The 14,677-nt window shown below is 36.9% G+C and overlaps 1 protein-coding gene across 1 annotated transcript; it reads left to right on the top strand.

Annotated features, from left to right (window-relative positions):
• Window positions 1-7,902: 7,902 nt before the first annotated feature.
• LOC110199676 (olfactory receptor 8J2-like) lies at window positions 7,903-8,847 on the top strand. Its single transcript, XM_020974555.1, is given in 3 exon segments — window positions 7,903-8,428; window positions 8,431-8,524; window positions 8,526-8,847. Coding segments are annotated over 3 exon segments (942 nt in total).
• Window positions 8,848-14,677: the final 5,830 nt, after the last annotated feature.

Genomic DNA, 14,677 nt, shown 5'->3' on the forward strand with positions numbered 1-14,677 from the left:
GGTTTTGGGACATATGATGGGTAACAATGTGGGGGGGAGGGAAGGAGAAAAATTGACTGACACATTTAGAAAACCAAAAGTAAGTAGACCTTACAGATAAAAGATGCAAAGGGGAAAAGCAAACAGTGAATACCTCATTTCATACAGCTCTCTGGTTTTTGGGATACCATCTTTGGAAGTTCTCTGTCTGGCATGGTCTAAGAAGTTTCCACCTGACTGCCTTCTTAGACTCAGGTCACTTGTTGAGATGGTCTTTCTCTGTTAAAAATCTCCTACAAATTGGTCTTAACACAATTTTAAATTACTTTGCCAATAACCAGGTCAAATAATGAAAGTTTTCTCTCAACCCTTATTTTCTATTATTATAATCAAATCTGGAACTTTTTAGGGCAGGGAGCTTACATAAAAACAGAAAAAAATAAGACCCAGTTTTTGTTCTTCACATTATTCATGCTCCATTTGGAGGATGAGGTTCCACTAAGGAATTAATAATAGAACATCTTTTATGAGAAGACAGACTCCAATACATAAATGAATTCATTTGAAAGTTACCAGATTGACTACAATTGTAACAAAATGTTCAGGAATTGCATACATAAATACATTGAGTAATCAATTTTAAAACAGTGCATATCAAGTAAGTTATTTATCATAAAGCATTTCCAACTTCCATCCACGTTCAAATAAATAACTCCTGATTAAAGTGGATGTTTCTTTTAAGGCTTATAAGATAACTAGTTGTGACAGAACTGAGACAGTAACTAAATAAAAGAATCCTCTCTTGATTTTATAAGTCTTTGACCTAATTATCCCCATATCATTATGAAGAATAAAAGGAACCCAACTTCTACAGGAATATATAACTAGTAACAGATGCCAATGCTAAATGCTTAAGTTATTTGTTTGGAATATAGAAAGAACTAAAGTTCTAGGCCAAATAGTCCAAATCCTATACTTGTTTCATATTATAGCAACTCAGTTGTTCCAGTATCAATCTATTATTTTATAGATTTAATATTGTGCTTGCAAAACTTTTGGATTATAAAAATTTGCTATAACAGAATAGGGAGATAACTATACAATAAGGGAATAACGTTTCCCCAACTTCATGTCAATTCCAGGCAAAAGTTATATGCATGGCCAATTTCTTTGGGCCGGGCTTAAAGTCAAGCAGGTGGGATATTTTCCACTAAATGTGTCATATTCAGGAAAATGAGTCAAGAGATTCCTACCTCAGTTGTGCAAATAGTTGTTCTCCCAGCTTTTCCCATGAGAGCACCCACTGCAGTTCATAGATATAAAAACCCATAGTGTTGCTGGCATCATAGATCATTAGATCAATAGCATTCCTTGATTATCACACCTGGATCAAGCCTCAGAATAATGACAGTTAGCAGTCCCATAAGGTCTTGAATAGCAAGTCCCAATAATCAGAGTTTCAAGTGGGTTCAGTTCTCAAGGATCACATATCTAAGTATAATCCCACATTAGTAACAGTAAGAGATTCATCACAGAAAAATACTACTGCTCTCAGAATCCTTTAAGAATAGGAACATCTTTAAGGTGAGTCTTAAGTAGTTGTCACACATTTCTACACCTGTTCTAATATCAGATTAAATAGTAAATATAAATAAAATCAAATTTCCCATTAAGATAAAAAACATAGCTCATAAGTTACTAGTCTTCACTAACATAGCTGCCTGTGCCAAATTCCATTCCTTAAAACAAAAACAAAAGAAGTTCCTGACTTTAACTTGACAACTTAATAGATTTATATCTTTGGTTCTCAAGCTTGTTTACCTTTCTCTAATTATAATCAATCTGAAAGAACAAGATACTTTAAAAATTGAATCTTATACATACAAGTTCAAACACTAATTTTAACTCTTGTTTAGGCCGTGGAATGACTATAAATTCAGATCAAAACAGCAAAATTGTTCAGACTTACAGTTCATTACAGTAATTTACATGCTGTAGTATTAGTCACTAGCCTTAGATCTCTGATGTTGCTTCCCGTGAGCTGCTGACTCTGACTCTATTTCTCTGAAACCACTCATTTAAAGTTGCTTCAAGTTCACAACAAAGCTACCCCTGAAACTTGAAAATTCCCAGTAGGTTTGGACAAAAATTCTTATCGATATCAAATTTTTATTGTAATAAATTAGCTTGTACATGAAAATTTAGTAGGCCTTTTAAAAATCATGCACGAGGTTTTTTTGTTTGTTTGTTTTTTTAACAAAATATATCTTTGGAAAGTGTTTTCCTTTCTTAAAAGCAGCTTAAAATTTATCCTGCTTTTAAAAGGAATAATCGCTAAACTTTTGTGAAGTAAATTAATTGGAAGTCTCTAAAATTGGAATTTATCAAAACTAAATAGGTGTAAAATGTCTTTTAAGTAACATAAATTCCCAAAGTACTATAACAAATTAAATTCCTAATTACCTGAAAAATTCCTATTCACCTAAATTCTCTAGTCAAAAAAGTGTTTGTACCAGAAAAAAAAAAGTATTTGTACAAATAATAACTCTAATTGCCAAACTCTTTTTTTATGTATTCACTTGGGAAGCAGGATGAAATGGAAAGAAATAGTAATGAGTCCCTAGAATTCCTTTGTTCCCCTAGGAAGACTCTATATATTGGAGATTTATTTTTTTCAGAATTATATGAGGTTAGAGACGTGTAATTTATTACTAATCAGAGGGCTCCAGATGCTTTGGAAACAATCAAAAACCCGAGCAAAATTCAATTTGCTAGGCTGTATGAGCACAGGACACAGCTTTTCTCCTCAACAGGTAGGTTGTACTATCCCACTGTATTTGTTTCTGACATATTGTTTTAATCCAGAGCAGAACAATTTGATTAAAATCAAAATAACCTTCAAGTGCTAGTCAAGCTAGCATTATATTGCATAGACAGTCATCACTCTAAATGTTGGAATGTTATTTCTTTCTCCATGGTGCTTGAATGAGCCCAAGGACGGAGAACTGTGCAAATCCCTTTTCCGGAAAATAAGTTATGAGCTTAAAATAGGAAAATATATATATATATATATATATATATATAATATATATATATATATATATGTAGCTATTGAACTTTTATCATTTTCATTTTGAACTTTTTTTTCAACTCTGTACTGATTTCCTTCAATACATCTACAACTTTTGTTCAACTCTTAGACAGCTGTTTAAAATACTGAGAGGTTAACCTACTCAAGATGGATCACACAATTAATCACAGGCAGGAAAGGGGAAAGTTGAGAGGAATTCTTAGCTTTGTCTTAAGCTTGATAATCGGTCACAGCAGGACTTCATGACTCTCAATCCATTTCTATCCATGTGTTTCTCAAATGACTTCAGAAGGAAAGGAAATAAGGAATTAGGAGCTCTTGACAACGTGGACTGGTGCTAAAGTACTGTACCCTAAGGGCAGCTTAATGGCAAAGTGAATAGAGTGCCTAGGCAGGAGTCAGGAAGACTCATCTCCCTTAGTTCAAATCTGGACTGATACTTACTAGCTGTGTGAAACTGAGCAAGTTATTTAACCCTGTTTGGATCCATTTCCTCATCTGTAAAATGAGCTGGAGAAGGAAATGGCACATAACTCTAGTATCTTTACCAAGAAAACCCCGAATGGGTCAGACTCAACTGGAAATTGACAAACAACAACAACTACTGTACCCTAGGGAATATGATAATTTGCATTTGGTTAAAGAAAGCTATATTTGATAGTTAAGGGAAGAATTTTGACTCTCAATTACATTTTGCCTGGGAAGTTGTCACAATGGTATTACATTCTTTGAGTACACTAGTGTGATGATTCGTGGTCAGGTAGTACTGATGAGGGTGGACAGGTAAAACATGATCTGAATGGGACAAAATTATATGCTTAAAGCTTAAGCAGGAAAATGAAACCTGAGTAGAGTTAAATTGAACGCACTTGATACTAAAAGATTGAGTTTGTATTTGGAAACAGCGAACAATCTAGGCAAAGCATTGAACCATTCATAGTTGGAAAAAGTCATGAGGTTTGTGCAAAGCAATTGAATATAAATTATCTGAGTTAGGGGAATAATTGAACTATTCCTCAGAAGTTAAATATCCCTTCAGGAGCATAAACTACTATAAGAATATTATTTTATAGGTACTGTGATTCTGGAAACTATAATGCTAGGAATCCATTTCTAATGCTCTGATGAACAAAAGCTTGAATTTTCTGGCATGCATGGGTGAGCCAGGTAAATTTGGGGAAAGACTTACAGTGTCCCACAGGTGATGAAACATAGTGGTTTAAGGGAATTTGTGATAATTATTGTTCCATTTGCTATCTAACCCCTGCTTGCTGCAGTAAGTGACAATACAAGTGACGAACATTCTATAATATGCTTATGCTTACCTCAGGCTAGGTCACGGTGACCTGCTAAGAGAAAGAAAAGACTATGTAAAAAAAAAATGAGAAAATGGAGAACTATATCTTCTGTTTAGAGATTTGGGTTCCAAAGGGAGCACAACAATTTCCACTCTTCCAAGCATGAAGCACAATAAATATGTAATAAGAGCACTAGTCTCTATAAGGAGACAGAATTTCACAACTAGGTAGGCCATTGGAGTGAGACTTAGAAGTATTGAGAAGTGATGGTCCCTTACTTTATCACAGGAAAGGAGGAATTCAAGAGAAATTCTTAGCTTTGTTCAAGCCTGAGAATGACTTGTTGTTTGGGTCTGAATAACTTCCTGTATTTCTTTTGCTATGCCAGTTTCTATGAGTTACCCACCATAATCATCATTATTGTCATGCAGGGGTTTTTTTTGCTTGTTTATTTGCTTTTGGATGATCATTAGTCTTCTAAGTGTTGTTCACTATAACAAATGTCAAAATTTTAAAATGTTTTAGAAGGAAAAATTTTCAGGTCATTTGGTAGAGGTGCAAAAGCCAAAAAAGAGTTATAGCTCCTTTTCATCCAGATTCTGGAAAGTTTACATCATACAGATGTGGACAAGGCTACCCACAGATGAAATACATGCATGCAGTTGGAAGTTTACTGAGAGGTCAACTCGAAAGCAAAGTAGCTTGAGATAAATATGAATAAATTCCATAAAATTTAGGTGAAGTCAAAACATAAGAGAACACCAGACACAAGCTTGGGTAGATCCTAACAAGACCTGGTTGTGGGTATCCAACAAGACAATGTTTTAGGTAGATCCAGAAACTCAGGCACCCCCCATCCCATGCAGCCATGTCCAGCATTCCTAGAAAGTTACTGGGGACAACTTTGATTCAGTGTAGACATCACATAAAGTTCAATTTAGACAGTATAATAATTAATGAGTTTCCCAAACAACATAATATTTTCCCCATAAAGTTAACTTCATGTGAGATTCTATCACTGTTTGCTGTTGTGATTTTAGCCATACTTTTGTTCAGCTTGAGTCAATGCACTTTGAAATCAGTAGACTCACACCCCTCTCACCATTTTGGTTATTGAATTGGTCACTATTAGTTAATAACTCGCTAAAATGTTGGGTTTAGCCACTGCCTTACATGAATCTGGGTTTTTCCTAGGAGGAAATTGATACTAATCTCCAGGTATGAGAATCTCCTAAGAAGAAACATTACATAATATAGGGCATGTGTTTATCAAAAAGATGATCACACTCCCAAGGTACACGTTGTTAGAGCCAGTGCTCCACCTTGTGCTTTGGATGGATTTGGAATCAGTAGTGTGCAAAGACATGTTTCAAAACTGGCTTTTAAAAAAATGAAATATATACAACACAGTTTAATATTTAATCTGCATTATTAATATTTTCTCCATCCCTTTCATATGTCTAGACAATCAACAAAATGACAAATCAAGCTCTCATATCTGTTGGTTTCCAAAGTGTATAAATTCTCAAACTGAACATTTAACTATTTAATAGCACACCAGAGGCTACTTTCAGCAGATTCTTGGATAAAATCTACCTCTTTGTACCCTGACCCTTTGGTCAGAGTCGAACTCATTGGCGCTAGGCAGAATCAATATGTCAGCATAGGTCTCTAGGATCTTTGATTTTTTTTTTAAGTTTTCCTATCAGTATACTGTGCCATAGAGAAACTTGGAAGAGAGATTTTTTTTTTCCAAATGGCCTTTGAATATCAGTGTCTTTGTATTTGTTGATAAAAGATGGAGACAAACAAAAAAAAATTCTGTATTATACCTGATCTGAACAAATTCATTGTCACTGCAGCTTCAGTATTGCCTAAAAACTTTTGAGCAAAACTTAAATCATAATTGTGCCTTTACAATGGCTTCTGGAACCCAGCTTTGATCTATGGACTCAACATACTGTAGCACACCATAACCCAAACTGAGACATTTATTTTCTTTCCTATCAGTCATTTATACAAGCTCAGACTGTATCCTACTCTCATAATCAGTTGTGTGGAGTCTGAATTTTAACTGGGTCTCACTTATACTTGAACAACTCAATGATGGCAAGCTGTCAGCCTCCACAAATAGGTCATTTCAGGTTATATGTTTGATTTTTTTTTAGTATAATTTGGTTTAATTTTACCAAAATTTGCTTTTTCTGCCACTTCTAAGTATTGTTCTTATTTCTACTTTGATGAGCCAAGCAGAACCAGAATTTTTTTTCTTTTTTGACAGTTCTTTGAATTTTAGAAGACAGATGCTTTATTTCAACCAATTCTAAGCCTTCCCTTCTCTATGCTAATTGTTTCCAATTCTCTTAAGTAATAGCTATGTGATAAAGTTTCAAGTTTTTTTTTAAATGTCAATTTGTCAATATGCTTCTTAAAATGTTGGGCCCAGAAATGAAACAAATTTTACGTTTGATTGGGGCGGAGGAAAGTGAGACTCTTTTTACCATTCATTGTTAACACTATGCTCAAAGTGATTCAGTCTAATATTTTATTTACTTCTTCACAAAATTTCTAAGAACTCATGGCAAGCATGAATTTACCAGTCCTCACATGTTCTTCATCTATAAAAATTCTTGTCTTGCCAATTAGTTACATTACAACTTAAAATTATGATTGCATTCCTCAGAAGAGAGTGAATTATCAGTTTGTTGGTGATTAAATAATGGTTAAGAGCCTTCTATGAGTCAAGACTGTTACTAATTTATATATATATATATATATATATATATATATATATATGGGCAAAAGACAATGCCTGCTCTCAAGAACCACCTGATGAAATGAGAGTAACAATGTGTGAAAAACACTATTTACCAACCAGGTTTGGACAGGATGAATTGTAGATGATGAACAGATAGAGAGTGTTGAATTTAAGGGGGGTTGAGAAAAACTTCTTGTAAAATTACTGTACAGTTTAAGTTCTGTGTCTCACAACTGTTTATGGAGCATTTTCTATGTGATTAGCACACTTCTAGTACATGTGAGAGATACCAAGGAAAATATAAGCTTTCAATCTCGGCAGCTATTCATTCTTTTTAACTCAAGGATCAGAGACATGAATCTGGCAGATACCATACATTATTATCTCATCTAGCTAGCTAGCTGTGGGTGGAGAGGCTGTACTCAATATGCATTTTGAGTTTAGTCTTAATTATTAACTTTTTCCCTCTATCCTTAAGTCTAGACATTCAGCAACAGAATAAATCAAGCCTGTCTTTTGCTAATTCCAATGCGTATATTTTCCCACTGATGATTTAACAATCAGCTCTTCTGAACCCATCTCAATAGTTCAGTAATCAGGTAAAATATCTCTCCAAATCTTAGACAAGTTTCTCCAAAGACTAAAACAGAACAACAACAACAAAACTTTAATCCAGGGATATAGTGGTTTATTTGAGATGCAAGTTCTAGAACAATCAGCCTTGGCCTTCTAAATTGTTTTACCTTTATTCCCATAGCAGATGAAACCAATCAAAAATGGCTCCAGGAAATCTCTCCCATGTGACCACATTCATTCTCATTGGAGTCTCAGATGATCCAGAGCTTCAAGTTGCCCTCTTCTTCATCTTCTTAGCAATCTATGGAGTGACAGTGAGTGGAAATGTGGGAATCATCACACTCACAAGTATAGATTCTCAACTTCAAACTCCCATGTACTTTTTCCTTAGACACTTGGCTCTCATCAATCTTGGTAATTCCACTGTCATTACTCCCCAGATGCTGGTTAATTTCTTGGTAGAGAAGAAAACCATTTCCTACTATGGGTGTGCAACCCAGCTTGGAGGTTTCTTAATTTTCATTATAGCTGAGACGTTCATGTTGGCTGTCATGGCCTATGACCGCTATGTGGCTATTTGCAATCCCCTGTTATACATGGTTGTGGTATCACAGAAGGTTTGCATTCTACTTGTTGTCCTTACATACATTTATAGTTTCTCGACAGCAGTGACAGTCACCTCTTGTGTTTTCTCAATGTCTTATTGTTCTTCCAATGTCATTAATCATTTTATTGTGATAATGTTCCTTTGTTAGCTTTATCTTGCTCTGATACCCATCTGCCCGAGACCCTAGTCTTTATCTCTGCAGCTATCAATCTTTTTTTCTATGACTATTGTCCTGGTGTCCTACTTCCACATCATCTTCACCATCCTGAGGATAAGTTCAGCAGAAAGGAGACAGAAAGCCTTCTCCACCTGTGCCTCTCACATGACAGCTGTCATTGTTTTCTATGGGACACTCCTTTTCATGTATCTTCAGCCCAGATCAAACCATTCCTTAGATACTGATAAAGTGGCTTCAGTGTTTTACACACTAGTGATCCCCATGCTGAATCCTATGATCTATAGCCTGAGGAATGAGGATGTGAAGCAGGCTGTGAAGAGAATCCTCACCAACCCTCGCCAAACTTTTAAAAACATGTAATTTGACAAATATTTGAGTAACACTAGAGATTCACAATCTGAGGCAGAAGTTAAAGGAGTGTAATGGAGGCAGATAGTAAATTGCCAGGATGGAAGACAACCAGCCAGTGGTAGATTAATCAAATAAAAAGACAAAAGAAACTATAAAAATGTCTCAGTACATAAATGAAAGCAGAAATCTTCTAGTCCGTGAGTAAAATAGTCAAGAGTCTAGAAGAGCGGCAGCTAGATGGTGCAGTGCATAGAGCACTGGCCCTGGATTCAGGAGGACCTGAGTTTAAATCCAGCCTCAGACATGTAACACATACTAACTGTGTGACCCTAGGCAAGTCACTTAACCCCATTGCCTAGCCAAAAGAAAAAACAAAGAAACAAACAAAAAAAGAGTCTAGAAGAAAGATAATATGAAAGCAAGTTAGAAGGAAAAAAAGTAATCTGGTGGCAGAAATCAGAAAAGAGTCTAGAATGAAGGAAAATTAGAACAAAGGTGGAAACTAGAGGATTGTGTACTGAGGAGTTCATCTTAATCTCTTGGGGATCCTTTTGCATTCTTCTGAGTATGGGTGTTTATAGGATTGTAAAGCATTACAGGGTGGGGCGGGGAGGGGAGAATGGGGCTGTAAATGTCCTCTTAGGGGAACTTGAGTTTCAGAAATTTGCTTTAAACTGTACAATTATGGATTATTATATTTTATTTTTTGAATATTGATTCTCTAGTTTCATTAAACCCCCCATTGATTTGACCTGATATATAAATGCCATTTTTATTATGCTTCAGTTTGTGAGAGATAAGAACCGATTATATTTCCATATAAGGAAATTGAGAGAAAAGGTAGCTCTATGTCAGAGGTTCTAGAACCGGCTAAAAGTGGATGAAACTAGTTGTTTGGTTAAAGAGAGTGGAAGTAGGACTAAGGTTAAGCTTTACCTAGAGTACACAGGTGAAACAGGCTCATTAATACTAACTTCTTTGCCCACAGGGGAGCAATGGCACAAAACGAGGCATATTCCGTATGTTAACTGGAGGAGGAACATGTTAAGGAATACTATAAAGTAGGTGTATCAGGAAGATTGTAACCCAGAAGAGCAGGGAACAATCCTGGCTCTGAAGGGAGGCACAAGAAGGAACTAAGTTCGTAAAAGGCTTGTCTTTCAGCGTGCGTGTGTGTCTCCTTTTGGGGTACCACGCGCACCTGCTTCTTGCAAGAACTGTACACGTCTGCTTCCCTCACTTCAGTTTAAGTTCTGTTTCTCAACGGAGAATAGAACTCTGATGGTTTGCAACTAGGGAAGCAGTGGGCTGTGACAGCTCGCCCATAACTCCCTAACCTTACCAAGGAATGTCTGAACCCCATTTCTAACATGTTGGTCAATAAATATTAAGCACTTGCTATGTTCTAGACACTAAGCTAAAATTTTAGGATAAAAGAAAGACAAAAAACAACCCCAGTCACTGCTATCAGTAATCTCAAAATCTGATGGGGGAAGCAACTTGCAAACCACTAGGTGCAAACAGAGTATATGATATGGAGAAGGAAATAGAAAACCTCTCCAGTATCTTTGACATGAAAATCCCAAACGGGTCACAGAAATTTGGAACCAACTGAAATGACTCAAAAACAACAAAATTCTAAATTTAAAATGAAGCTGAGACTTTTGGGCCTTATGAATAAGCACCCTCTTTTTATCTATTATCAGTCTTTCTATGTAGTAAGAAGAATTTTAGAAATCTGTGAACCTTAAGGATCAATGGATGGAAAACATAAAGAGTAGTATGCTGGAGTCAGGACCCATAGGTATGTGACCAGTTATTGTTAAATTTTCTGAATGACCATTTACACATCATCAGAAATAAATCATGTCAACCTGAATTCAAGAGAAAAGAGCCAATATAGCAAAACTGAGGTCTTCGACTGAGGCAAATGAGCCTCACAGGGGTGCCATACAGCATGTGCTGGGGTATCCACAGAGGGGGCTGGGAACAGGGCAGAAGGAATGGCCAAACTACAGGTTGAAGGTATCAGGCAGAGGGAATGGCCTGGTTACAGGTGGGAGGGAGTGGAATATTCTATGATTTCACAAGGTAAGTTGTTTTGCATAACTCTGAAAGTCCGTAGAGAAAGCTTGTGAATTATGGAGGGGAGGGTTTAGGACATTTACAAAATAGTCTGAGGGTGGGAGTGATAATGCCTGGAAATTTATGAGTCTGGGATTGGGGGACAATTTCTGAGTCAGTCAACTGAATCTGACAATCGGTATAATACAAGTCTTGAGTTATAATTCTGTTTATACTTAGAATGTTAATAACGAACATTAAATATAAAAGTTAGTGTGAGCTTTTTTTTTCTTGAAACCTGAGTTGTTGAACATTTATGAGCACACATTGGAGAAACTACAGAGCAGATAAAAATGCAGCTAAACCCTGAGAGAGAGGTATGTTGAGTGTTATTCAGAAACCATACTCAAAAGCTCCTTTAAAAATATTCTGTTGGAAGAAAAAGAAAAAGAAAAGGTTTTGCTTTATGTGAGAGCTTCCCCTGGGGCTGTTTTTTTTTTCTTTTCCCAGAAACAAATTCTGGGGTAGTTTTGTTATTTTTCTTGCTGTAATTGCTGCCAGAACTGCTATGGCTATTGTTTTATTTTGATTTTTGAATTGTTAATATTTGTGGGTAGTTAAAAGTATCATCATATACAAAATCAATTCAGATGACTCTGGGAAATTCTCAAAAGTATTAATCCTCTGAGGAAAAATAAAGGTAGAGTTATGTTTTGAGATCTGATAACCAAGATCCTTGGAAGCACTTTATTGTCCTGGAAAGAATACCTAGTTTGAAATCACATGATGAGAGTCTTCATCTTGGCTTTGTCACTTCTTGACTCCATGACCTTGGATGAGTCACTTAACCACACTAGATTTCATTCTCCTCAAATGTAAAATGAATAGGTTGAATTAAATAACCTCTTGCATCCTTTTCTACTCTAGCTTCCTGTTAGTTATATAGTACTTTAAGGTTCACAAAGCACTTTACAAATTTGATCTCTCTTTGTCCTCACAGCAACCCTGGGAGATAAGGTGCTATTATTATCTACATTGTACATCTGAGGAAACTGAGGCATACATATCTTAACTTGTGCGAAAGTCACACAGCTAGTAAATGTCCATGGCTGGATGTGAATTCAAATCTTCCTTATTCCAAAGTCAGCGTTCTATTCACTGGCATGATCATGTCATAAATTTAGAACTAAAAGGATCCTTAAGATCATGCAATATATTTCCCTCATTGTCCAAAGAAGAAGAGTGACTTCTAGATGGCTAAAATGATTTAATAGACATTATACTGATGGGGTGTGGGATCTGGACTTCTTCCCCCTTGGACTTTCCCATGAACTTAGGAACCCAGTCCCTGAACCCAGAGCCCTGGTGTTCCCCTGAGGAATCAGATTCATCCCAGTATAATCCTTTCCACTGTCCTTTCATTGTGGCTCACAACTCAGCCCAATCTTTCATTCTCTGTTACATCCAACCTAGTCCCTGAATTTTCCCCTACATTTCAGTCACCAGTTCCTCAGCCCAAGGCATTTAGTCCAGCCCAGCCCACCATGATGACTTAATTAGTTTACTCCACACTCTTTAATCCCATCCAGATCCCCTTTTTCTGTTAGCTCTGAACCACCCCAGGCTATTCTCCATTCCTTAATCCCATCCAAATCTTCCCACAATATTTTTTTCCTATAGAAACATCAGTCTTGTCCCTATCAAATCTGCAAACTCTCTAGGAATCTCACCCACCTCAACCATTGTTTTAATAAACTCACTACTTGGACTGAAAGGAGGCTTGAGTGGTCAGATTCTTTTGGAGAAGAGTCTGCCCTTTACCCTTGGGGTTCCCAAGACACCTAGATCACAACATATTGTTCCCTGACCAGGAAACTGGCTTATCTCAAGCCCTTCTCCATCCAAGACCGAAAGGTATCTAAGCCTCCTCACTCACTCTCTATCCCTTTCTCACTCTGCCACTGGGGTCACTCTCTAAGCACCACAGGAAGGCTTGGAGGTGTATTTCTGGCCTAAACTCTCAGGTTTCATTGCGGTCAGATATTTACTAGGCTGTCTCAGACCTGGGCACACCTTCCAAAGTATAGAGGACACCCTGTCTGGAAGTGTGTGTCCAATTCTCTCAGAGAATTGAGAAAACTGCAGGTGACTTTTTTTTTTCTTTTTGGTTTCCTAAGGCTTATTCCAGGATGCTCTTTTATGGAGGGCCTCCTAGCCCCTATTTCCATAATGGGTCAATCCTTTTCAATTCCCAAAAATTCAACCTTGGGTTGTCTTTTAAAAATTTGGAAAAAAGTTCCACGTCTCTAAGGAACTTAAAAATAAATGGCTTGTGTTCTCTTGCAACACAGCTTTACCTCAGTATCACCCGGAGGACCAAGACATATGGCCCATTTTTGGGTTTTTGCAATACAATACTCTTTTACAGATGGATTCATACTACTGCCAAGAAAAGAAATGGGTGGAAATACCCTAGATAATGACCTTCATTGAGCTCCCTCAGGACCCCATTCTCAGAAAAGTTTGTAAGGTGCTCATAGCTAGAGCTACCACAAAAGGGGAATGGGAACTAATTTGATATTTTGGAGGATCCCCTTCTTGTGGCCCCCAGGGCTTCTGTCCTACCCTCTTCCCTGCCTCCATTCCCACCCCCTCCCCTGCTCCCTTTCCTGCCCCTCTTTCCAAACTCTTCCCCACCATCTCTGTTTCCATCTCTTCCCTACCCCCTCTCACTTTCCTCAGCCCTTTCCCTACTTCTCCTGCCCCCCCCCAGCCCCACCTTGGCTATTCCCTTTTTCCCTTCATTCCCCTTCCCTTCTCATCTGGCCCCTCCCTTCTCCTTTCCCATCCTCCTACCTGCTATCTCTTCCTCTGGCTCCTCCCTGTTTCAGAATCCCCAACCAGGCCCTGACCTCAGGCTTCACCCTCATGGCAGTCCCAGTGGCATCTCCTCCTTTGACCCCTCCCTTCCTTCAGGTGCCAGCAGAGCTTTCCCCTGTTTTAATTTTTTTTTTCTTTTCTTTTCTTTTTTGGCTAGACAGTCAAGGTTAAGTGACTTGCCCAAGGTCACACAGCCAGTTAATTGTGAAGTATCTGAGGCTGGATTTCAACTGAGATCCTCCTGACTCCAAGGCCGGAGCTCTATCCACTGCACTACCTAGCTGCCCCTGGTGTTTTAATTTAAATTGTGTGTAATATACATATACTATGAATTTATATTCCTTTTCCTTAGCCTTTGGTTCTGGCTAGATTATGAGGAACAAAGTTCTATTCATATGTGTATGCATGTATGTTTGTATCTATATATAAACATAAATATATGCATTATAGATAACATATGTGATATACGCAATACACATACAATTAAGATATATACATACAAGTGCATACATATAAACATATGTGTGCTACACATTTATGTATTATATTGTATGTATACCTTTTTGATGAACTTTATAATAATTAAAAATATAACTTTTATAATATAAAAGTACATATAAGGAAGATTTTATATGAAATTGTGGACTTGTATTACATACCTTTTGTTTTCAAAAATGTCCCACTTGGACAATTTCAGCTCCTCTGTTCCTTAATATAACTGGCCTAATTCTGAAAATTCTTCATATATTCTCACCATTGTTACCATTTTTTTTCCTTCCTGTAATGCCTCCCTCTCCTCACTTCTCACTTCGATATTTGCCATCATTTATTAATTTGATGAGATATTAACAGCCCAATTTGTTCTTATCTCCTTGTAAACTTTTTTTTCCTCTTT

The sequence above is a fragment of the Phascolarctos cinereus genome, unplaced genomic scaffold (genome assembly GCF_003287225.1).
Source record: "Phascolarctos cinereus isolate Bilbo 61053 unplaced genomic scaffold, phaCin_HiC Scaffold_9;HRSCAF=440, whole genome shotgun sequence".
In the NCBI taxonomy this organism is placed as follows: domain Eukaryota; kingdom Metazoa; phylum Chordata; class Mammalia; order Diprotodontia; family Phascolarctidae; genus Phascolarctos; species Phascolarctos cinereus.